General features: G+C 40.1%; 1 protein-coding gene across 2 annotated transcripts in view; it reads right to left on the bottom strand.

Moving 5' to 3' along the window:
* LOC148319387 (leucine-rich repeat transmembrane neuronal protein 4-like) overlaps positions 1-25,450 on the bottom strand; it is a 31,715-nt gene extending 6,265 nt beyond the window's left edge. The window contains exons 1-2 of one of the 2 annotated variants that reach the window (XR_015839814.1): positions 24,943-25,450; positions 11,939-13,628 (exon numbers count right to left, since the gene is read on the bottom strand). Coding sequence is in view for 1 of the 2 variants with exons in the window: in XM_088282034.1 (XP_088138160.1) it covers positions 12,004-13,628; positions 24,943-24,946 (1,629 nt within the window). In the remaining variant the exon portion in view is untranslated. The remainder of the gene's footprint in view (positions 1-11,938; positions 13,629-24,942) is intronic. The other variant, XM_088282034.1, reaches the window with a different exon arrangement.
* Between the last annotated feature and the right edge of the window lie 1,181 nt (positions 25,451-26,631).

The raw sequence follows: 26,631 nt of genomic DNA, 5'->3' as shown, positions 1-26,631 counted from the left end.
ATAATTTTCAATAAAATGTTCTATGCGCCTTGTCTAAATATGGCATTTTGATTAATATTGCATTTGTGGAATCTGAGTTTAAGCAGCAAAATCCACCCGTTTTTAGCCATGACGGGCGGCGGCCATTTTATCATGTCGACTGAAAATGACATCACGGTTGCTCAGGGCTTCGGTCATGACCAATCAGGGCTCACTTGTTTTCTGAAGCTGAGCCACGATTGGTCGTTATCTGAGCGCTGAGCAACCGTAATATAATTTTCAGTTGAAAGAAAGTGACCAAATGGCCGCTCCTTAAATTGTACAAAAATGGGTGGATTTAGCTGCTTTACTTAACTTAATTCCACAAACGGAATATTAATCAGGATGAAATGTTTCAACTAGTGAGGCTGCATTCAGCATATTCTTGTGAAGAAAATTTCGGGGTTGACCTCCCCTTTAAAATCAGTCCCTCCATTGGCATAATTGTGAGATTTGATAATCTCACAAAACAAAGATTAATCAGATGAATCATTTCAGAACAAATGAACTGATCCACCACAAACTAAAAACGTCAAAAATAGGCTTTACTCCATGTTTCAATGTTTTTAAGTGTTGCTATTACTTAAATGTTACCATTTATATTAAACATTGCAATAGGTTTCTAATGGGAAAATGTTTGAACATTGGCCAGTACTGCTTTTCTTTCATCAAGTGAAAAGCAAAAATATTTGCATTAGTGGTAAACGCAAGTGATGTATGTGCATTCACGATCAAAATAAATTGGATGAATGACGCATTTAGAAACTGCACATAATGGCTATAATAGATCTATGCGTGAGACAAGGTTGGTCAATTATTTGAGTCAGACATTGAAACACTGTAACTAAACTGCCCACCAAGCCACACTCATTTCCCAAGTGGTAGGTTATTTATTCACTTAACTCGTAAAAATAAGCATTGAATCTCATTTGGAATCATGCCTGTGCTTTATATCAGAACGCATATTTGCAGGGCTCACTATTGCAAAACAAAAAACAGCTTTTATCTCATTGCATACAGACATCTGGTTCAAAGTGCAGTACGAACCTTTCCTGCCCAAGAAACTCAATCATTTCACATGCAAAACCATCGAAACCAGTATCGATGGTACACAGTAGGTTGCACTCTCTCTGGAGTGCTCACTGTCAGACACACAGGCACTCAATCCTCTGATTAATAAAGAGCGAGATGCATTAACATACTATTATGAATTGATAAACAAGGCCACGTTGGAATAACATGGTTTGAAACTAATTAAATTGCTCCTTGGATAACAATGTTTTTTTCCAAAATGAAAGTGAAAATGTTAATGGCACTCTCACTAATTACGTGGCTTCAAATTGTTGACCAGTTTTTAGTGGGAGATGTGGCGCAACATGAATGACGTAATTTTTTTTTTTTGAGAGGGTTGTAGACAGTGGCCAAATACGGCGAAACCTATTCATTGATTTAGCCGTTCGGGAATCTCCTGAAATTCCTGATGGCCTCCATGACCCTCCGCACAAGTATCAATAATTGGGCTTCAAACGTTGAAAATAAAACACCTGTAGCTAGCAGTAATGGACCTGCAACTCCACATGCATAAAAAAAAAACTGTATAGATAATATAATATGTATACTAAAATAATATACGCATATATCGTATGTACAGTATGGTTTAGCAGGATCTATGTTGCAGGACATTCTGGTGACGCGAGTGGTTATCATGGATAGTATAAAACAGAATATCATACAAAAAAAAAAAAAAGACTGATCATTGAGCAATGTTTTGTGTGTACACAGCTGCAACATCTCCCAGAGGACAAAATATCCGACGAGCTTTGGATAGAGCAAAGCCAGCACGTCTGTAGGGAGGTGTCGTAGTGCGTGCACTTATTTACCGAACGTGGGTGAGTATGCGCATGTTTTATCTGCACTTTGGCGTTGTGATTTATGGTGGTTGTGATTTATCCCGGTGATGGATGAGCGCATTAAGAGCTACAGCTATGCCAAGCCTCTCTCAGTCTCTGTCACTGTATATTGTGTGCTAGCATATAAAACAACTCAATGCAATATTAAATTATTCTCACAAGTTAAAACATAGATGAAATACAGTGGTGCCACTAAAATCAATCACGATCCATTCCAGGATGCTGGTTGAGATCCCATTCCAGGAAATGTTACTATTTCTTCACAGAAGCAAGTTGTTGTTAGTAATCCAACGTAAAAACACGGCTATTTGTTTTCAGCCTTTACATTGATAAACATCCATCCATCTATTATCTAAGCCGCTTATCCGAGCTGTCTTCGGACAGTAAGCGGGCTACACCCTGAACTGCTTGCCAGCCAATCACAGGGCATATAAAGACAAACAACCATCCACACACACACCTAGGGACAATTAAGAGTGTTATATTAACCTGCCATGCATGTTTTTGGAATGTGGGAGGAAACCGGAATACCCGAAGAAAACCCACTCAGGAGAACTCACGCAAACTCCACACAGGAAGGCCGGAGCCGGAATCAAACCCTGCGCCTCTGAACTGTGAGGCCATCGTTCTGACCAGTCGACCATATCAAGAAGAGAAAAATGATGAAGAGCAGCAAGCAGACATTAGAAGATGCCTGCTGGGGTCTCTGAAGTCCCAAGAACCTTGCAACCCGGTAAAAACTGTATTTTGGCCGCCGCGAGCCATTACTTCCAAGTGGATGGAGGTCTGGATGGTTAGTGTAGTTGCAACTTCAGCAAAATAAAATCAAAATATGTGGCCTTTCTTGCCCATTTCAAATCATTTTTTGAACGCCATGGAGCCTTTTGCAGAATATAAAAATCCTGCAAGACGTTGCACCATCCCACGCTGCAAAGAATACGTTTTCAAATTGTAGTTGCTATGGTTATACAGAGAGGAAAAAAAATGTATCATTGACACGAATACATTTTGAGGATCAACATATGTCAGAGAATGAGCAAAAACAGAGCAAGTGATGTCAAGCTTAAGCACCAATTTGTTTGTTTTATTTGTGATTATAATTGCAACACGAAGGTTCACTGATTATCTGCTCTCACATCGTTACTGTTAAGACAAGAATACACAAATACGATCCCTGCATCGAAAACGGGATATTAACAAGATCCACTGAGATATGTCGGACAAGCTTCTTTAATATATACCGTAAGCTCAGTCTCCACGAACACACAAGATCGCTTTTCTCATCACCCTCATCTCAATGTAGCGAATGCCCTCAAGTGACCTCAGCGGTGGCGAGGTCCTCTCGGCATCTGAATGTGCACGTGTGTCGGCTGAATTTACACAAAGTATTCCTTACTTGAGCTTCGCTTGGAAAGAAATTGTCTTCCTTCAAGAAGCGCATTTGTTGATGAAAGCAATACGGGACTGCATTAGTGACAGAGACCCACCAGAGCACTCGGATGACATGATGTGTAGACGCTTATTATAGACCTGACAACAGATGTGAAGACGGGTGGCAGCTCCACGCCTGCTCATGGATTTGTGCGCTCACAAATAAAAGGGAAATACCATTTAGGTGAGATGAAACCACCTCCATTTATTTTCAAGGTGTCTGATGTTAAATACTGGCAGCAGTTCCAAGAGGACAGGCATTATGAAAACATAAATATGACAAGTAAATGAATCCTCTCTGTATGTGCAGAAATGATAAAGGCGGAGCAGAAGCGTTTTGTGGCTAGTAAGCTCTCAGGGGCGATTCAAAATTGATTTTATGGGGAGATATTAACCGTTATTAGAATGTATCTTTAGAATAACGGTTTAATGCAATGGTGGAGAGTAGAGACAGTGGCACATGTACATCCCTATGGAATTTTTTTTTTTTATTTTTCTTGAAATATATACCAGCATGTTTTTGGGGTTGCCTCGTGACCCAGTGGTCCACTGTTCAAATCTTGGCTATTTTTTATTGATTTTGCTACTTCACTTGCTTTGCCCTTGCTGGTGAGACCAGCATGAAAACACAACAGAAACATGCTGGCGTATAATTTTTTTATTTATTTATTTTTTGTAACAGGAAAGATAATGATACAAATAAGATAAATAAGTTTGTTCTAACCAACATTTCCCATCCATCAAGCCTGTTCAAGGTGGTGAGGAACCGGAGCCTGTCCCACCTGCCTTTGGGTGAAAGCCAGACGACAGTACACGCAGGTCACCTCTCAGCTTCAGAGATCAGAGAGACAGACAACCTTTCACACTCACGTTCACATCGTCGCTGAATGGGAACCGGAATGCAAATCAAGCAAGTGAGCCACTACACGGTCAGTGAGTTTTTATCAACTCTCCATTACTCCAAATGGTCAAACACGTGGTATCGGTTGACAAAATATTTGGTGGACTTTGCTACAATGAGATAGTGTCATGCTGGAACGGAAAATTCACAAGCGCGTCTGGTCATTTTCTGGCCAATTGACCAAATGAAGAGCGAAATTTAGTGGACGACCAAAGAGTTCCTCAATTAATTGACGACCCAGGAGTGCTATTTCAAGACTTGTGTCCATATAGTTTAAGAGGTAGCTTTATACAAGACCACATTGCCTTGTATCCACTATGCCAAATCATACGTTAACTCATCCCGGTACCAAATTAAAAACCCCGACACACACACATTCACCTGTCTCCTTCCTTCTGTGGGAGCTCAACCAGACAATTTGTGTTTGCTGAGAGCTCATCTGGTTGCTTTGCTTTTCCCATTTCATTTCCGACTGCAAGTCAAGCGTACCAGCCCTGGAGAGGCTGCGCTGACAATTTCACACTGGTATCTACCGCTAACGACAATTGTGACTTCAGTTAAGCTCAGGGAGAACAGGCAAACTATTCACCGAGAGATTTGAATTTGGATCTCCTGACTGTGAAGAAAACAAAGTCCATCCAAAATGTTGCGAAAACGGTTAGTAAGTAAACTCCAATCCGATCAACGGTGTTACGCGATATAACTGGACGCGTGTTAGTCATTAAATCGTGACTCACTCCCGCTGTGATGTAAGTGGACTCAAATTTAAGCAAACATGACGGCAGTGTCAAAATACTGAGTGCTTCAGTGTCATGATGGAGAGCGATGATGGCCAGGAGCGATGCGGATGACTGAGCAAATGTGGCTCTGTATAAATGATGTTGAGATGCTTAAAGGTAATTTTTTTCTCATTTTTTGGTGGTTTACTTTGGTTTGGTAGGAATCGCAGACTAGTTTTAGTGAACTACCACTATTCGCAGTTTGTCTTCAGAGTTGGCATGTTGTGGAATATCGCAACCACGGAACCATGTCGGAATGAGTTTCATTTTGACAAAAGTAGTGCTTTCCACCGTCTTTTGGAATCTATATGCAATTATATATATATATATATATATATATATATATATATATATTTGCTACACGTTTGGTCCAGTTCAAGGACAGTAATAGCAAAAGTGAGGTGGTGAAAGAGAAATATGAAGATGAGACCAGCCCTGCACAAACCTGCTTGTATTAATATTGTAATAATATTGTAATAATGTTGTAATAATGACAGAGACGACCACCTGAGAACCAAGAATCATTTCTAGATGGCTTGGTGGCAAGGCAACGGTCCATCAGCCATACCTCTCATCCTGTGCTGAATCACCGGGACCTGCATCCTATCTAAGATGGCATGCAATAAACACACAATGACACCCGTAGCAAAATTATTTTGAAATTAGGTTCATTAGTATTACAATCACTCGCATACAGTCGCTGAAGCTGGTGTGCTGTGGACTCCATTTTTCATTTATAGACGAGTCACAGTCACCCTGAGTGACACTCTAATCCAAAATATAGCGACTATTCAATGTCCAATTTCCACCATTTTAATCCCTAATTGATATGAAACCCCTTTACTGCTCGCACATTCAAATTATTCAGAAATTCACCGCCCACACTATGTGCATGTATACGAGTACCTAATTTCTGACTGCAGCGGCTGGTGGTGTGATGAGGTCTTATGGAAAAAGCAGTGAGTTAAAAAAAAAAAAAAGCACGGTAACACAATGTTAGTGTATTATGACAACATTTGTCATCATATTTTTGCAGAGATTTATGGATGACATGGAAATGGCATGAGAAGACAAAGTGCGCTGAGGATGTGAAAAGCAGCAGCAGCAGGCAGAGAGCAAATGGTAAGTTATTCAGTTTCCCCCGCCCTCAAGTCTGAAAACATGCTGACCTTTTCACAAAGAGGCAACTGTGAGTAATCAATCAAATTTAACAGAATGCCGTTCCACTCTGATCCATCATCTGCAACTTTTGAAGTAAGGTCAAAATGTCAACCCCACTGAATGAACAATAATCATGTCCAATATCATACGGGATTATGAAATCAAATTAGCACAATTAATCACGACTGACACTTGAAAATAACGTGATGGAAATTAGTCAAAGTACAATAAAGCCACAAAGCTTCTGAGAGAATGTGCTTTGGACATTTGAGACATTACAGGTGCATTTTGGCAAGTCACATCAAAAAGGCAATATGTGATTTATTTTATTTTTTTTTCCAATCAATTCTCAAAGTTTCAAGGCATTTGCGTGACTGCTGTCGCTTTTTAGTTCTTAAAAGCCTTTTTTGTTGAGGGTCACATTCTTGGTACGATTTCCCTCAGAGGATTGTGACCGTGAAACCAAATAATTCTTTCAGCTCCTGATCATAATATTGCATATAAGCAATGAATTGCTGGATAACGAATTTTTATATCAAAAAGGCAAGAATAATAGTTTGTTCAATTATTGTTCAACTTTCTGGAATAGGCGGTTTGGTAACAGGAAAAAACATAGAAACACATAATTTCTGTGGCGGGCCAGATGTGACCCCCGGGCCTTGATTTTGACACCTGCGCTTTAAATAATCAAGCAAATCCACTCCACATCTCGACTCAACTGTGGTTTAAATCTCAATTTCTTTTGGCCCAGAATGCACTCATGAGTGATGAGCCCTTGTTTTGATAATTTTAAGTACTGCTTCATTAAATCCTTAAGCCACTGTTTAAACAAGTCTGTCTAATGTGATGGCCAGTAGGGAAGGTTCGGTTGCGCATCATGTCTTTGCAGACCAGCGAAGAAAACAACGATATGGTTTGAAAGAGGTTAAGTTGAACTATGACTTATTGATTTAATAAAACATGTTGACAAAAAGCCCAATAGCTGCAGGAGGCGTCTTAGCACTTCGAACGGCAGTTGACACTTGCCCAAGGGTACAGCAGAGCAAGTCAGCCTTTAATCAAAGTGTCATGATAAACCTTGGATGAATAACAGGCGGAAAATGGCATTACGCCGGAGGGAAATTCCAACATAACCTTAAAGTTCAACTTTAAATAGCGTCACTGATCAACTACGAAGAATATGATGGAACAATTATTGAGTCGACATGAGACGAGTTTAGGGGAATTAGCAAAAGAAAATGTTACAATGCTGCCACTCCGTTTTTAACACCACTCTTATGATAAAGATTCCATGGTGTCAGGTTGACCAGTATTTATTTATTCGCAACAGGAACGATCTCCTGATATATCAGTGATTTTGTGATGGATTTTTATCTCCTATCCTCCAACCTTTTAAAGCTATTCCGTAAATAGTACCCAGCACTACATGGTGCTAATGTCTTTTCATTCTGACTCTAGTTTATTTCATGCAGGCACGTTCGTCTGTCGTCCTTTAAAAATCAAATGGCCTTTTCTCTCACTGGGTAGAACAACTATAAAGCAAATGCAGCATTAGCGTAAAACAATGAAAGATTTGAAATGGCAAAACAAGATAGTGTGAAAACTTTGGCCCTGCAGGAATAACGTTATACTTCATTTACTGCAGATCCATTTTCTTTACCGCGTGTCCTCATTTGGGTCACGGGTGAGCTGAAGTCTTTTCCGGCTGAGCGAGATGCAGAGTATACGCTGGAATGATCGCCAGCCAATCGTAGCGCACATTCACATTAACACTATTTAATACTGCACAGTAAAATATTTAGTAATATTTCTGAATTTAGCAGCAAGTGGATTTTCTTTTTCTGAAAGTCATGGTCATAAATTACATTCATTGCGCAAGCTTTTATAAGGTAAACTTAAAAACAAGAAATGACAATCTCAAACACCTGATGCAAACGTCACAGAACCAAATTCAATAAATAGGTGAGCCGTGATTGGTCATTCCCTGAGTACTAAGGAATGATGATGTCATATTCAGTCGACAACAAGTTGCAAAAGGGCCGCCGCATGAGATAGATAAAAACGGGTGATTATTATTAATTTTTTTTTTTGTTCCTACTTAATTCATATTCCACTGACTACTGTGTACGGAGACTCGTGGGAATAAAAATAACAAGCAATATTATAGGTCTTGACTTCACCTTTATAAGAAAAAAGAGGAAAAAAAATCTGAACCTCTCCCTTCTGGTGCTCATGTTTAAGTGGCTGCTATTGAAAATGTGGATTATTTATACTTATTTTACATACTTTCTTAATTGCACGGCACAAATAAACAGAGGTGAGCGTGATGTGGTACAGTTGGGGGAGACAAAACCATTTCGGATGTGTGGAGGCTTTAGTCTTTGTTGACCATAAAATAATAGATGAACTGTCGCTTTTGCCAAAAGCCATGGTAGTTCCTGTGAGATTTTCTTGAATAATGAAACAATCCCTCAGCCACAATGAAGGTTTTGCAGTGCCAAATACATCATTTGGCCCCATTGAAATGAATGCAAATGCACTACATCCATTCTAGCCCTCCACAAAATGACAATATTTGGGTTTTGAATAAGCAAAATAGCACTCAATATTATACATTATAGTAGTAACTGTTTTTTTTTTTGCGCCACAGACCAAGTTAATGCGAGGACATGACAAACCTGCATAGAAACTTTTAAAAACAAATGATTAAACCGCCACTCGACATCACACAGAATGTGTTGTTGTAATTAGCGGGCGCACTACACTTGTTTCTCTTCAATAAACCTGCCGGTCTCCTCTTGTGCACAGCACAGCACATTGTAAGACGCATTATCGTCGCCAGGCTACAGAGAAATTAGGCATTTGTCTGATTCCCCGTGTCTATTTCACCCGTGCTTATATATATATATATATATAAGCGGGTGGGTTGATGCTTTGATCTAAAGATGAGGAACACAATTCTACCCCAGCCAGAGGCAAGAGGAACATGGGGGTAGGTAGAGGATTATCAAATAGAATTTAGGCCAGTAGCGGGGGTGGCTCTTTTGTGCTATTGAGCTGCTTTTCCCCTCATCTACGGTCCTGATGTTCCTGGTGTGAAAGCTACACATTCTACAGACACACCTCCAGATGCTATCAATGATGCACTCATCGTGGTTTGTTTTGAGTGGGACAGTACTTCTTGCATGTGTAATGGGCAGCCTTGGGTGAATAGCAACGCTTACAATATACCACCGCATGCATCATCATTCAGCTCATCCTCTGCAGGGACTTATTTTGAGAATGACCTCGCAATCGAGAGAAGAGGGCATGAAATTGCCCCTCGGTTATATAAAGAGGTTGTTGCATCGAGTAAGTGGGAATCCTTCTCAGGATGGGGTATACATGCATTGTCGCCAAAACAGCTGCTATCACCATGTGCGTGCATCTGTTTGCAGTCTTCCGAATAACAAAAGTACAACAAGCACGTTTTATTATCGCGGATATGATTCTGAAGCAGATATGCTACTGAAAACGGACAGCTTGATGTATAGCGGTTATTCTATTGGGTCACAGGAACAAAAGAATTTTGCTTGAGTTTGGGAACGAAGGTTTCTAACTGGGATGGAAATTTATAGGAAAATTCAGCAATGAAATTACCAACTTCAAAGTAAGTCTATCTTAGAGCGGTTGCAAGCCTCCTTCCACCTCAGCTCCTAATCCTTCTTTAAAACTGACACTGTACAGGGGACAGGGAGCGGAAAATGAAAGTGTTCTTCTAAATGGCTTGTGGAGCGATGCCTGTCTAGTGGAACGGGTCTAGAGGGGAAATTAGCCAGAAAACATGCCAAGTGAGCACTGCGGCTGGCTGTGTGGCATCGTTCCCTCCTCAAAGGGGAAGAGGCTACACTCACAGGATCTGAAAACACAAGGAATGCTTAATGAAAGCACCAGAGGGACAAATGTGTTCTTTTCCATCCCTGACATTTCAAAGCCACAATGTTAGCAACCTCATGTTGAATTATTTTTTTTGACTGTCATTTGCATTGTCTCGAGCGATTACATCATCGCAAAAGTTACTTACTTCCGTAGTTCTTTGGCAACTGCATTTTGTCTTTGCCTGATGAAAGCTGTGTCCCGTTCTGTATGAGAATGTTTAATTCTTAGGGCGGAATTCTGCGGTGTACAGGTGAAAATATTAATGTATACATTGTAAGTAAAAATGGCATCATTGACAAACCTTTGCTTTTTAGAAAATTGTGTTCCTCTATTTTTGTGACAATGTCACAAAGCGTACTAAATCATCAAAGCATCTCATTGTTACCTAATATCAGATTAATGACTAATGGTCATTTTGGCGCGATGGTCGTCACGACTGCAGCCATAAATTCCCCGTGTGGTGTCCCACAGGGCTCAACCTTAGGGCATCTATAAATACTTCCTGAATAAAACCAATGATATCGAGGGTTTTTTTTCCCTTGGAAAAGTATCAGCTGTATCAAATTCGATTTCATCAAGACAGAAGAAAAGTCTGATTTTATTTCTCTGGAGAAACGACCGCCTAACAGCAACAAAAATACTGAAAAAAATATATTTTAGGATTAAAACCTACTTAGAATACATTAGCACTGGCTCAAATGCATCATACAATGAGCCAACGAAATATTCAAAATTGATAACAACCACATATCCACTTCAATTACTCACACCAATGGCATTCAAAACACAATTCTATAGACCTAATGCACAAAGCCATGAATAGATGCATTTTTCAGCTTTGTTGGCCAGCAAGAGACCACTTAGCCTTTCAATCATTAAACATTCAACACATACTTAAGGCAATTGTCAGACTATTTTTCCATGTAAAGAAATAGTAAATTCGCTCACACATCATCTTGAGAAAACTCATGAAGCCCCTGGATAGCCTAGATTTATGTAACCCAGTGGAATTAGTTGCATTTCAACAAAACCAGTTCATCTTGCATCAATCCTTGTCATTTTTCTTTCAGCATATACTGCAACTGCGAGGACCTTTTAAAATTGCCCAAAGAGATCACACATGATAACTCCACCTTCTCCCAAAAGTCACAAGAAATAACATTTCTTTTGAACACTATAAATAAAGAAATATTCTACATGCAGTGTAAATTGCTACTACTGTATATTCATGTTATACGACGACTGATGCAAAGTATTTCGCTATTTCTACGGAAGGAGTAACTTGCTTATTTTGAGCAACCGCTTCGAATCAAAAAGTTGTTTGAAAAAAAATTGTAATGTTAGTCTCTGGTGTTGAATTTTTTTTTAAAGCTTGAAATGTTTATATGCTGTCAGATAAGTCAAAGTTTAAAAAAAGCAAGCTTATAAAAAAAAAAAAAAGAAAAGAAAAAGAAATCAGCCATACTTACTAAAATTGTGTCATGCAACACTGATGCAGTAAAAAAAAACTACTGGTGTTAGTGTCCAATTATTCATAGTTGCCTTAATAAATCCAGATACTTTAATTTTAATTTTAAAAAGTACATCTGTGAGCTCAATGAATGAAAAGAATTATGCATTGATTTTTTTTTTTTTTTTTTGTTCCCCTCGGGCCCACATAGTATTTGAAGAACCCAGAAGTAGTTCATTTAAAAACAAATTTAGAATGATGAGCTTAAGGTTAACTCCTGAATAATTGGAGGCATTAATAAATATTGCAAAATGTGAGTCAAGGTTAATTAATTAGTATTTTCAGAGGGCATACTTGCTCAAATATTTACCTTTCGGATGAGCCTTTGTATTTTGAATTTGATTTCTAGTTTTAGGCTGATGCGATGGATCATACCTCACACTCCCTGGAGCTAGACATTGTGCACGTGCAGGAGCCAGTGCCGTTGCCAAGCACTTCCAATGCCTCCGGAGTGGCGGCAGGGTTGTAGCTCATGTAATACTCTTGCAGCTGGGTACTTAGGTCCTGCTCCGGCTCGGGACTCTTTTTGCGACACTTTCGCCCCACCATGGATCGCTGGTGGAGCAATCTGGTCGCACCTGGGTAGCGTCGCCACAATACGTAGACAATGGTCAAAATTAGAGACATGCTGAAGAAGAGAGCCACGCTGCCCACCACCACTTTATGGAGCGTCATATGTTCCATCTCTGGGGGTAGTATGTGAGTGGGCCGACTGCGTGCGATGGAGTCTCTTGGATCTTTGCTCATATGCCCAGGGAACGTAGGATGAGGAATAGGTTGCGGTCTGAAAGGTGGCTGTGGGCCAAAGGTTGGTGGCAAGAGCGGAGACCCGCTTGTGGGGGCAAATGTCGGCTCATTGGTGGCTTCAGAAAAAACCTCTGACATTGGTGAGGGTGTCTCAGTCAGAACGTAGTCAGTTTCCTCACAAATGCCGTGGCTCCTTGTGGCTTCCATGATCTTTTCCCCCTGGAGATACTTTGGGCTGCTGCATATCATGGTGGTGTCTTTGGTGCCGCGGAAATTTCTTAACCAGGCCACGAGTGGGCATATACCAGCGGCACAATCCCATATATTGCCGGCAAGGCTGATGGAAGTCAGCGAGATCCACGCCGACACCGCCTCCTGTGATACGTTGGACAGTTTGTTGGATTCCAGGTTGAGAACTTGAAGGTTGGGCAAGCAGTGGAACACAGCTGGATCCAGGGTCTGGATTTCATTTCCAGACAGGTCAAGTTTCTGCAGCGTATACCATGTCCACGGAAGTCCCTGATTGACGACTTTGATGCGGTTCCACTGCAGGTATAGTGATCTCAGATTGGCAAGACGAGGAAACAGAAAAAAGTTTATCCGGGTGAACTGGTTGTGTTCAAGATGCAGCTCCATCAGCTTCTGTAACCCTAAGAAAGTAGTACGCGTGAGAGCCTTCATTCGATTGTAGCCCAAGTCCAGAAACTCCAAACTTCGGCACTCGAGGAATGCACGGATGGGGATGTTGGAGAGCCCATTTGATCGGAGGTGTAGGTTTTGCAACTTTCGCAAACCGTGGAACTGTCCCGGCTGCAGGATTTCCAACTTGTTGTAAGACAGGTCTAAACTACGAAGATTGGGAATTCCGTGGAATGTCGAGTTGTGCAGAGATGTGATCTTGTTCGAGCTCATAATCAGCTCTTTAAGTCGACGGACTCCCTGGAATGCCCGACTGTCCACCGCTGAAATCTGATTGTGATCCAAGTATATCCAGAGAAGCTGACCCAGGTGAGCAAACTGATACGGTAACAAGGTGTGCAGTTCATTATAGCGCATGGAGAGGCCCTGGCACCCAACTGAAATGTTTTCTGGGACGTCCAAGAAGCCATCTGAATCGCAATTAACAGTTTTCCCTTCGCACCTGCAGCTGTTTGGGCATGTGCGCTCACCGAAGCTGAACATTAAGGGAACTCGTAAAAGGAGGAGGAGCGGAAACAGGAGGTGTGTCACTCGTCCATCATTCAGCATAGGACCTAGAAGACAAGAAAAATACATTTCATTGACTACATTTTTCTGAATCAGGAGGCACAAGACCCCGTAAGGACCATACGGAATTAGGGTAAGTCCTTCATTTGGTGATGAACTCACGAATTGACGGATCTAGAAGCCAAAAGGACATTCATTTTACCTGGGCTGGCAGTAAATTACTAATTATCAATTTGCTGAACTCTACTTGAAGATTTAGAGTGACACAAACAAGTTGATCTACCGCTGACTGTTGAATTTTAACACCCATTTAATATTTGCTAATTGATGTATTATTTTAAATCATTTTCTGACACCTGAAAATAAATAATAATGGTGATTTCCTGCAATAAATATCGAACAAACACAGCGCACAGCACAAGAGAATAAATGTATCATCGCCGACCCCACTAAGGCAGGATATACGGTACTACTGTTAAAGACCATTAAAGATGATGCTGTAGTTTTACGACAGCAGTGACAGAGATGTAATCCTCCTCATTACAAATCACAGGGCAGCCTTTTATACAGCATTTAGTTATGGTACAACTACCACATCTGCCTTGGATGGATTCAATTTTGGCATGGTCTAACTCCTTGCGCAATTTGTTCATTATTTATATATATATATATATATATATATATATACACATTTATATATATATTTATATATATATATTTATATATATATATTTATATATATATATATATATATTTATATATATATATATTTATATATATATATATATATATATATATACATTTTTTTCGGTTTGTTTTATTTATTTATTTTTTTAAATTGACCCGCACATGCAGATTACAATTAAGAACAGTGATATGAGAGAGGATGTAAAAGATGTGATGATGAGTAAATGAGAGTGGGGACAACGCGCCATGTGAAAATGTGTTCTATTAATAAATCTCTTGACTCCTCCAAGCCATAAATGCAACGCAGCTTCCATCTTACCCATTAGCTGCTCTGTGAAGTGGCTTAAGTGTTCAATGCACCGGACCCATTCATTAGTTTTCTTAAAATGATCTCCTCATTGGATCATTTAGAAGGGTCTTTGTGCGCCCAAAGAGGACGCAAAGGGTTTTTCCATGTCCTGAAACCTTCGGCGGTATGATGCGCATGGGAGCTGTTTGCATTGAGTCATTTTCTCATTGGCGTCGCTGCTTGACATCATATTTAATTAATGCATATTGATTCAGTATGGATCCCTGCATAAACAAAGATTAAGAAACGAGTGGATATCAGGTCCCCACATGAGGCTTTTTAACAGACTGATTTGGACTCTTTTAACCCATGAGTCAGTTCTGTCATTTTATTCCTTTTTTTCCTGACACAAATACTAGAAAACCTTAACACCTCGTACTTTGGCTGATGTTGACTGTTATGCAGCATCAAAAGCTTCATCTCTGCCGGCATGCTGATGAAAACAGAAAAAAAAAGCTTCTAAAAAGTAGAAAAAGACAGGCAACCCAAGAGATTTAATCTAATCCGCGACACGAACATCTGATTATCTCCCTTTTTGCTTCTTAGCAAAGCTTGACCAATTGTAGCTCGAGGCGTCTGAGGTTTTCTATACTAAATAACTCTTGAACATCTTGACCACCGTTAGTATCCTTGCACTAAAATCCACTGCAATATCTGACAGTGTAATTTCCACCGGGCGTAATTGGCTGTGAATCGGTACGCGACTGACAAAGATAAACACAGCAATCTATCTCATCGTTAGAGGTGGTACAAAATTACCCTAACTCAATATAACGCAATATATATATAAATATATATAGTGAAGATTAGTGTTACTTTTTTATGTGTAAGCTTGTGAAATATGCTTTGACAATAACAGTCGAATTTGAATGCCCGCAAGTCGAATACCAGATGAATAAATTTGCTTTTTACCCACAAATTAGGCTTAATGGTTTACGGTCATCCAATACTGAGACATTGTTAAGAGATTTAAAACATACCCAGGCATTCAGCTTCTGCATGCGCATTGTTTTGAAGTGTCCGCTGAAGCATTTTTAAACAGCTTGACTGTTTGTTGTGCGTCTGAGAAAACGGGTACATAATTGTCACTCTCAATGCCATCATCATTAATTAAAAAAAAAAAAAACGGTCAGTATGGCACAGCCTTTGTGTGATGTTCGCCTCAGTGATTGCAAACCAGGCAAAAGATGCAATTTCAGACATTTTTTACTAAGTCGGGTTGCAGGTGAGCCATCGCACGTTCCCTGCTTTTACCTCGAAGATATAACCGTGGCTTCCGTGACTGAGCTACAAGCTCAATTAACTTGCAAGTGAGATGCAGAGTCCTGCTTTGCTCTACTCTGTCATATCTGAAACTCGCAACAGAGTCAAAAAGCTCGTAACGTGAGTTACCACTGTATTTGCAACTAAAAAATGAAAAACCCAGGAAAGTTTCCAAAAGCTCTCAAAACACATCTCTTCATATGTGACCTAAGGTTATGCACTGTTGGCAATTTTTTTTTAATCCCCTAAAAATGAGACTACTTTCCATCCAAAGGGTAAAGAAGATTGTGCCAGTCCCCAAAGAGTCAGCTGTCGTGTTGCTTGGCATTGCGACGACTTGATATTTCATTTGAATGCACAAAGCTCAAAGCACCAATGCAAAGGCTATTAGCCAGAGTGCCTGAGTGGGTTGGCCAACAGTGTGCAGGTCAAATTCTGAAGCACTTCAAACAAATGAAAAGAGAGCCAGAACTCCAACTATATCTACTATTTTTTTTTTATTAAATGCAAAAGCTTATGAAAATTCTACGACACTTTACGTTTCATTCCAAAGTCATTTTGGGATTAGAAAAAGGCACAGTAGTGCAATCAACTCTCCTTATTTTATTTCCGAACATATATACAGTAAAGAATGCACACAGGGTGCATATGGATGAATTCACTTTGCAGCAATACCAAAAAGGAACGGAGTCCTAGTAAATGTCACTGCTGCTGTTTTAGTAGTTACAATATTTCATAGTTAAAATGACTGCAGTGAAAAAGCTCATTAAAACAATAAAGCTAAAGCCTAAGAGTTTTGTGGAGTATCAAAAATTATGATAATTGAGTGCGGTAGAGTTGCAGGGTAGCAGTGCAGTGCAGGTCTCGTTTAATGTATTTGGGAATTTGGCTAGCATTCAGCGGGCGTTTAGTTTTACACGCTTCCGGCACACCTCACAATTTGGTGGCTGGAAGGAGACAAAACTTGAAACTTGTCTAGATATCGGCGCAGGTAGTGTAATGCGATTTTTGGTGGATTTGATCAATTCATCGTACGCAAGGTGGTCTACGAGATACCACTTCGCAGCAGTGATCTGTGGTCTCCGTGTAGCCAACTTTATATAATCTGCCCGTGGAGGTCTGCTTGCGGTTCCAAATCAGATTTTGCCTCCACTATGTCAAGCACTATCAGCACGCCTCTCCTGCCGGCCATATAAAAGGGAATGAGAGGAGCCGCTTTGACTGGCTGCGAATCAAGCCGGCCGCGTTCACGCCCACAACGGCGCAAACTGCTCGTTTGTTTTTGCGGCAAGCTGTGTGCGTCTATGAAAACATTAACACTTGGTGTACAGACTTGCACCAGCATATAACTTAAACTAACTCACGACAGTATTGGTAATGCCAAAGCAGTGTCCTTTCACGACATTTTGTGTGAATCAAATGCAAGAATGATTATTAGAAAATTCATCTTCATTCGATTTCTTTCGCAGTGAGAGAAGCTGTTAGTTTGAAAGTGTATGATGTGTGACTGAGCTTAGGCAAGCAGAATCTGAGATGGGCACTTTAGTATTGTGATTTACGACATAACTGACCATGCGCACTTAGATTTAGGGCGCATAAAATGAGAAGCACTCCCAGGGTTTAAAGTACCGATATGTGACATATTTTAAGTCTTGGGGACCATCTTACGCAACGTTGAGCCACTGGACATGTTGGCATGCATGAATATATTGAAATAAAGTCTCTTTTTTGAGCCAATGATTATTTCGGAGGTCGTCATTTAAAATTCGGAAGTCAAGTGTGTTATCAGCTGACTGCAAAAGAAGGTAGTTATTTAAAATGGCTGACTTTATAAAAAAAAAAAAAAAAAAAAGCTTTGTTTTATAAATCTGCCTTGAATTCATAGTTTTAATACAAGAAGGAGAACACAGTGCTGGATTGGACAATCATTCCAAACTGATGCGGTGAACAGTCCATTTTTGTGAGCTCCCTGATGCTCCCGGGCTTAGTGGGAGATGTTATAACCAAGGTCTCATGAGTGCATCGACCTCCTCAAGTACAAAAGTAGATAAACGACGCTCTGTGCTTTCGCCGCTCGTTGACTCATTCATCAGAAAAGAAGAAGGACTTAAATTATTAACTCTCCAAGCCCTATTCCTACCTAAAGACATCTCTCAAAGTGCACCCATTCGTTCAACATCCTTGATTAGTATGAATATGTAGAATGCCTTGACGTGATGAAGTGCTTTTAACATACGTCAATTTCTCATACGCATTAGGCGCTGGGCTGCAGCGCCGGTTTAACACGTCGATTGATCGCAGCGTTTATCATGGTCATTTAACGCACTATATGCTCACGGAGACATCTTGATTCTTATTGGCTGGTTGGTTGGTGTGTGTTGATTATTTACTAATATAAATATAATCTTAACTGTCAGAGAAACTAAGAAACCGCTATTATAGTGGTCTTGTTCTTATTTCGATTTTTTATTTTATTTTTTTGCAAATATAAAGCTTCTAATCTTTCAAACAAGGCATACAGTTATGCTGAAAATTATTCCGAACATGACCACATTTTTGAGTTGACGTGAACGGTGGGATTGTGGTTAGCATATCTGCCTCACAATTATGAGCTTCTAAATTCAAATCCCGGCTTTCCTGTGTGGAGTTTACATGTTCTGGCGGTGCTTGGGTAGGTTTACTCCAGGTACTACAATGTGTAAAAAAAACAAACCAAAAAAAAAGGCAATTAGTAACATAACACAACTCTAAAACAATTTGCAGAGTTGTAATAACTTTTTTTCACAACAGCATAATTAGAAATATGGCCCAACTTAAAATTGCGTCTAAGTTTGGTGCCTCAGTATTTTGTGTTCCTCCAACATTTTTCTAGAACTGCGTCCTGATTGAGCACAAGCAGTATAAAAGATACATGAATGGGGTGTAGTACAAAAAGCAGATTTTATAGAAGCCGGATATGCCAGATTTGCATATAATGTGTTTCCTCCGCAATACAGGGAAGCCAACGCAATTTTGACCATCTATAGAGGTCCACCGCCACGTTTGTTTTATCCGACAGGAAAGAGCGTTGCGATTGCAGAGGCATATAGGTAGTGAGCACATTCAAACGAGAATGGTGTGACATTACAATATTCAATGTTTTGGAGCTTTTGCTATGTCTATGTCTTTACAATATTTACTCATTCTTTTTTTTGTTTGTTTGTTTTTTTTTTTTTTGCATGACAGAGACAAACATATTTTCCTCGTTATCCCTGCAAGTATGATGCACACACTGAGGATGAAATCAAAAGGCATGTAGAGCAATTTCAAGATGAGGTGAGTTCCTCAGCTCAATAAATGAATGCGATGGAATTTATTTTCGCTGATGACTGAGAAAAGAGATCAGACTTTGTGTAATGTGTGAGTATTGCACTTTGGAATCACAGCAGTCTAAATGATCTGGACTTGGAAATATCAGCTGCTTCTGACATTACCGAGCACATTTCACATCTTGTTTATGATGGAAGAGTCACGGGATATAGTTCTTGGCTAAAATGCATTTGCCTGCCAATATGTATTCAAATGTAAGCAATCAAAATAAAAATGAAAACATTGCAGGATTTTGCTCCACAACAAGATCCAAATCTATTTTAGAGCAGAGACAACTGTATCTGGCTGGCACACGCGCTGTCTCTTGTCACGCACACAGACTCATTAGTGCTGCTGTGATTGTTTCTCTCCCTGTCACATCTAAATCTCTGACTTTTGGTTATATTTCTTCTGTGTCCCGCCTGCAGCCTTCCCTTGGACTTGACCAAAGGAAAATGAGACTTTGTTGGGTATGCTGATTCATGGAGATATCACAACTCTAACCGGAACTTGCAGGATAATACAAAAGAAACCGATGAATGAAAATCATAACCGAGCTGGAGCTTTTTTCTGGCAAATGGAAAGGCCCCAAAAAATCACGTCATTTCCGATGATGTTCATGAGGGAACGAACAAACAATGTTCTGGTGACCAGTGTCCGTCTCTCCGGCGCTTAAACACAGGAATCAATGCATAATAGCGCACAAAGGTACATCGATTACCTTTTGCTTGTACTCAGTAGTCTAAATAAAACAAAAGACCACATGATGATTGAAATACAAAAATAAAGTTTGTTGTCAGTGTTCCTTCCTTAAGTTAATTGAAGTTATTTAATTAGAGTTACCCTTCTATGTATAAATCACTGAATGGTGTGGGTCCTGAATACATTGAGGAAACTCTAACTGAATATAAGTCACGGTAGAGGTCTGATGTCTGCAGAGTCACGTCTTTTAGTGGAGCCCAGGTTTTAAAGCAAACATGGTGAAGCAGCATCTAGCCGTGATGCTCTATGCAAATGCCCCAAGCTTAAATGCTTTTAAATCCCTTTTAAACAAATGCCTACGCAATGCTAGAATAATATGATCATCAGGTGTTGTACCCCGACTGTCTGAGAGCAGCATAACGACGACGTCAGAGCATTCTGATTGGACGATCAATACGCAGATTAAACATTCACGACCAGCCCAGTAAAAAAATGGCTCTTTGACGTATTTAGCCGTCAATGGTATTGAATGAGTTAGGGACCAAAAAAAAATCGGTCAAAACTTAATTTTCAAATACAGCATGTTTGTTTTTAATGGTGCTAAAACTACACAAAACATAGCAAGTTTAAATAATATTACCTCGAGCCGCGTGTTTCAACTGAGAAATTCTGGCATAGATCAGATTGTGCTCTTCCTGGCTTACGCAGCCATGATAATTGCAAAGCTTCATTCACCGTGTTTCACTTGGTGCCAGGAATCACTCTTGAAGACCATTTCGCCAAATTAAATTGCACGTGGCCTTGCATTGTCTCCTGCTGTCAATTTGTTGTTAAGGATGTTCCTAATGCTTGCTTTGGCTTGTGACAATTACATCGGGACCGCTAAACAAGTCAAGTGGACTCAGTGCCTCGTTAGGTGCTGCCTGACCGTTCCAGTTTATTGTCCAACGTACGAGCCGAGCTACAGACAGATTTTCAGGGAGGCTTGGTTTGATGGAACTCGATTCCCATTTCAGCGGTTTCACGTGTTGATCAGCCACTGGTTCTTGTTGACGACACCATATGAGTCTCCCCTCACTTTTTTTTCCCATTTCTGCCCGTATCGTCCTGCAAGACAACCATTGGTATTCCACAGCCGGTGTTTGTTTCCTCCTGGCTGCCACAATCATTTCAAGAGGTCACACATCTGAATTTTACTCCCCTGAGACATTCTACCTCACCTCTATTCTCTCTTGCTTGCGTGTGGTTGATGTATTTCCTTCTACTCCTGGTCGGTTTAATTTCCTGTGCCAGGCAGGTTATGTTTTCATTCCCACCAGTTTTTTCAATTTTGTTTGTTTGCGTTTGAGTACTGTAACTTGCTCTTGTCAGTCCTGCATACTTAGAATGGGTCTAATAATCAATTGGTTGATTAATTGATCATTAAGCAATCTATAGATGGTGTGGAATTAATTGTTGATTCATGCATCTTGAAAGAATTGAGGTGAAATGGAATACATACAAAGCAATATATGACTGCACATGCACTTATGTGATCATTTTTAATAACGTGGTCATTTAGGTAAAGTGTGATCGGCATATATTTTGCAGCGTGTCAATATCCACTTTTTTTTCCCGGGCAACTTTGAATTTGATGATAAATTGCCCATATGGAATTGAAGCCCACCATGCCCAAGCGAGTGATCCAAAAAGTGCTTTGGTCCAAATTTGATTTACAAATTACACTTGTGAACACAGCGAGGGTATCACTTATTGAACACAAACCAATTTTTAGTCATCAAATGCAGTTGATACGCTTTGTTAGGATGACAGTAAAGCACCTGCGCCTCGATGTTGTTTATGTAGGGATGCTCTAAATGAGAAGCTTTAATAATTGTGGCTTTCAGGAGAAGTGACAAAAGCAAAAAAAAAAAAAAGGAACTTAATGGACTAAAAAACATTGCAGTTTTCCCCTCAAAATGTTGTTTGGACATTTTTCATTGACATACTTGTGCCTATTGTCTAACATTAATGTTTCATCATTTTTTATTTTTTTTGCTTTTGTATTTTCCTTTCCACACAATTTGTGTCTTTCCAATATAATTACTCTTCCTCCGAGGAACAATTACAATCTGTGGTGAGGCTCGAATGTCTATTATGGGACAAATTGACAAATTTTTATAGTCACATTCATTCTGTTTTGCAAAATAGAAATGCTGTTTAAGTGTACCTTTTGAACAGTGCTGATGCTATTTGAGATGAGACAGCGTACATAAAATAACACGGATATTTCGCTATTGCGGCTGTAGATGCTCGTCAGGAGACAATTACCAGACAGAACATTGGGTACACCTGAACAATCTAATGAGCCAATTCAATAGTCAATTACACAAACACACCCCCACACACACACACATATATATATATATATATATATATATATATATATATATATATATATAGAGAGAGAGAGAGAGAGAGAGAGAGAGAGAGAGAGAGAGAGAGAGAGAGAGAGAGAGAGAGAGAGAGAGAGAGAGAGAGAGAGAGAGAGAGAGAGAGAGAGAGAGAGAGAGAGAGAGAGAGAGAGAGAGAGAGAGAGAGAGAGAGAGAGAGATAGCACTCTTTGCCCAAGTTCAGATATATGAAAAATATTTACACTTTCGATCATTCACTATTACAGCACATAACCAAACAACTTTTCGAACAAGTCGCTCCAATTTACACTCAGGCAATTTATAGTCTTCAATGAACCAAATATTCATGGCGATGTGGAAGGAAGTTCCTCCTCAGGGGAGTCCCTGAGCTGAGAATCAAACCCAGAGCCTGTTGATTGTGAGGCAGATGTGCGATCCAGAACCCCTTTGTGCCGCTCAATGTATTCCTGTATGTGCTAATTAATGAACTCATTCTCAGGAAATACAAAGTGTGCATATTTAAAAGTGTCTTTTGCAACTACAGTTCCGGTATTTATCATTACAACATTTGCCACACTCGTGAAGCATTTGAAGGGCATGAAACTTGAATTTATATTCGACTTCAATTTATCAAGCCCACTCAAGTGCCTCAAGTGTACCGGGAGCCTTTTATTGAGCGACTCAGAGTAGCCCAAGTCCATAAAGCGAGTAGCGAGTTTACCACCAGCACGAGTCTCTCTATTTTCTCCTTTTAATCAGGGCGTTGGGATTAGATATTTGGTTATTATTTTTTTACGTAAACCATTTTACAATGAAAATATTCCATTATAGAGTCACGTAAAAATGCCGATGAATATTATGTGTTCAACGTTTTTTTTAATTTAGTGTCATTTGGCCAAAATAAAAAGTCAAAATTCCTCCACGCCGACGACTCTTGTTGTGGGCAAACTATACACGGTTGAATTCTTGTGTTTTTCTCAATTTGACAATTTACTTGAAGATGTTTTATTTTAAAAGTCACACTCAGAAGTCACTGTTTTCCAACACCTGGAGTTAGATTTTTTTGTATCGTGGCAAAAATACAGCTGAGCTAGCAAGCTAGTTGCCATTTGCATAGCCTTCTACTGTCCGCCCAACACATTCTTTTTTGTTTGTATTTACAAACTTAATATTAAATCAGATTTTTCCAAGATGCAATTGCATGGGCGTAAACCCGATCTAGCTGGATTGTGGCCACACATAATTTGTTTTTCCGATGGAAAACAGATTTTTTTTACTCTGACAACTGCATGATTCTCTTGACAAATTATTTCTAATCAAATCTTAAAAAAACATAATTGTGGGTGCAAATGAGTTGCACGAAGCTGCTTATTTAAACTCAGCCAGTGTTTATGCATATGTGTGGGCAGTGTGGACGGCCCGCTGCAAGGGTCAGGGTAGACTCACAACATGTGGAACAATCTAATCAGATCCAGCAAATATTCAACCTCTACAAAACTAATAATGCTCAATTTTGATTGACGGTGTCAAACAGTCTTCTATTTATTTCATGTTATTATTGTAATTGCACATTGCAAGTATAAAATGCTTTACATGATTGGGATAGCTTATAATGTTTTACCATTCTTGTGTCGTTAAATCAAATATTTTCCGCCTTAATCAAAGTAAGTATGACAAAAAGCCTGAGCGTTATGCAGTTCACGACTCACAAAAAGCATAACATATTGCAAATGAAACAGACGGATCATTTTCTCGTAACATTTTGATATGCTTTTGATAATGCTCATGTGATGCGTCAGGCTTTCCTTTTTGTGCCAGGTGAGTGTTTGTTTAGAAAAATACAAAACAGGAATGACAAAAGGGCAAAGTTTAATACGAAAACAAATTGGGCTCTTTGCATAGATCGGCCTGCCATCACTGTGTGTGCAAACAGACAATGAAATGCATATCCTCACTGCATATCAAACAGCACGGGCGTGCAAAAATCATGATGTATTTAATCCAAAACTCAACGCTATGTTTTAACCTGCCTTACCCAGCACAGTAAAATGAAGATTGATTGAAAGCTGCAGAAGGCAAGGGAAGTGTGGGTTTGTGGCTCCTGAGCTGTACCTTCTGAGCACTAAAATGGAGGAGGCGTGTGGGATGAGATTGGAGGAGCTGTTTGAGGGAAGGGGGGTGGGGGGTGGCAGCAGAAGTTAGAAGAATGACTCAAATCTAACACAGCTTGCAATGCTGTGGAAAAGTGCGGACTGATCCCGTTTGACAAATCCCTTTTGATTTTTAGATCATCTTGAGATTTTCCTCACTTCAGTGCTGCCTGATTGATTCCAAATTAATACACTGCGCAATTGCACTTCCACGCTTCTGTCATTTACACATCAAAATGTGACAATAACACCCCCCCGCCGCTTTCTTTGATACATATATGTGTTTTGGTTAACGAATGCACCCGCATTGATGCTTCTCACACGAATCATTTTGTAGCGAGTGCGAGCTGAAAGTGATTTGTTGCGAACACGCTCACGTTCACAAATGATTAATAGTCCACACCGTTATCGAGAGGGTGCACTAAATGCACCGAACTACAATTGTTCTTTCCCGCCCTCACTTACTCACCCATGTTGTCTCATCCGCGCGTCCGCTTCGTCCCTGGTAGACAGTCGTGCAATCCTTCAGCACTGATCACGACTTCCCCTTATGTCGCTGGTCCAATCCAGACCCACAATACCAGCGGAACCCCTCAAGCAAGCGGTGACTCACCTATCATTCCTAATAAATAAATAAAAATGAAAATCTTCCGGTGATTCAGTCGTTCAAAGTTTGTTCCAATGCGCACTGACGCTGCGTAACTTGCCACGCATATTCGAAAATGTGTCCTCAAAGCCCAAGTTGCGAATGGCTGTTCGGATTTGAAGCATGATTTTAAAAGGCGCGCAAAAATCAAACAAACAAACAAAAATCAGCACGTTTCAAAAGTGTAAAAAGTCAAAAGGAGCATGGTTGTGGCGCAGTGATGGGCGCAGCCTCCTTCCCAAGCAGGTGCTCCATGCAAGCGCACGTCAGCAGTGTGCTGGATTTGCAGGGGGCGCGTGCTCAGCCTACCCAGATGCGTGTGCGCGCACGAATGCGTGGGGTACGCGTGCGCGAGGCAGTGAATGCGAAAGCACTCAATGCGTTGTTTAACAGCTGCAGGCGCTTATGGTCAAAAAGAGAGATTGTTGTTTGTTCAATCATCAATTCGCTCCCCAAACTCAGTCGTGATTGTGCTGCAGGGGGCATGCTGGAGGATTGTAATTATTACGGATTGGTTGAATGCAAGCTTGATCCACTCTCACGTTGCGTAATTATTGCAGCTGAGTGCTAAATGCTGTAGTTTTAAAAGAACTGATGCTGTTGTCATGGAACACATTTAGTTTAAACGCCGAGTGTTTGTGAAAACATTGATTTCTTCACTAATTCACCACCATCTACTCATAATTGACTTTACATTTGAAATTGCTCCAGAAATGTTGATACAACTTTGACTTTTCATGAGGAAATGTCAAACCACCAACTAGGAAAAGTGCAAGAATAATTTTTGAAGTCAAAGTTTCTCACAAAGTCAGGAAAAAGATGATCCAGGAGCGGGCTGGAGACCGTCACAACTGACGTTTCCAAACAATTGTGAGGCAGGCATGCCTTGAAATACCCTGTAATGCAATATATTTCATTGAAATTGGACACACTCCACATAAGAGTGATGTCAACAACCCTGACAAATTTGAATGATTAAAAGAATCTCAGAGTTTATAAAAATGAGGTTTCAAAATTGTGAAAACTCAAGCCGTTGCCTCCACTCTCAAACAATGTGAGCGTGTCTGAATGCATGCACGTTGCAGATGACGGTGAGTACATACACTATGAATATGATGGTAGTTTACATAAAATATAATCATTTGGGAAGTTCACGTTCAAATTGAATAAGTGTTTTGGACTAAGCACTAAAGCCAACTTATACCGAAGACATAAACATTCTAAAACAGACCAGATTCTTGATTCTGGATTGTCTTCCTTCAACTCCAGGGCATCTGAGTGCACCATAGCAGCAGATTGACATCTTCAGCAGCAAGCATGAGCCGACTCCCCGCTGTGTGTTGATGTTGGCCTGTTGTACATGTTCGACTGCCAGGACTCTACAAGTGTCTCAAGGAATTGGGCCAGGATCTCCAGAGAGGTGATGTTTCTGATTTTTCATGCTGGGTCGGACAGAAGCTATCGCAAAATATAAACTGCGCCTGTTGTAAGAACTTGTTTGTATGTTGACTT

The sequence above is a fragment of the Idiotropiscis lumnitzeri genome, chromosome 18 (genome assembly GCF_059441095.1).
Source record: "Idiotropiscis lumnitzeri isolate Australia: NSW breed Sydney's pygmy pipehorse chromosome 18, RoL_Ilum_1.0, whole genome shotgun sequence".
NCBI classification, from domain to species: domain Eukaryota; kingdom Metazoa; phylum Chordata; class Actinopteri; order Syngnathiformes; family Syngnathidae; genus Idiotropiscis; species Idiotropiscis lumnitzeri.
This window is presented reverse-complemented; position numbering and strand designations above follow the sequence as displayed.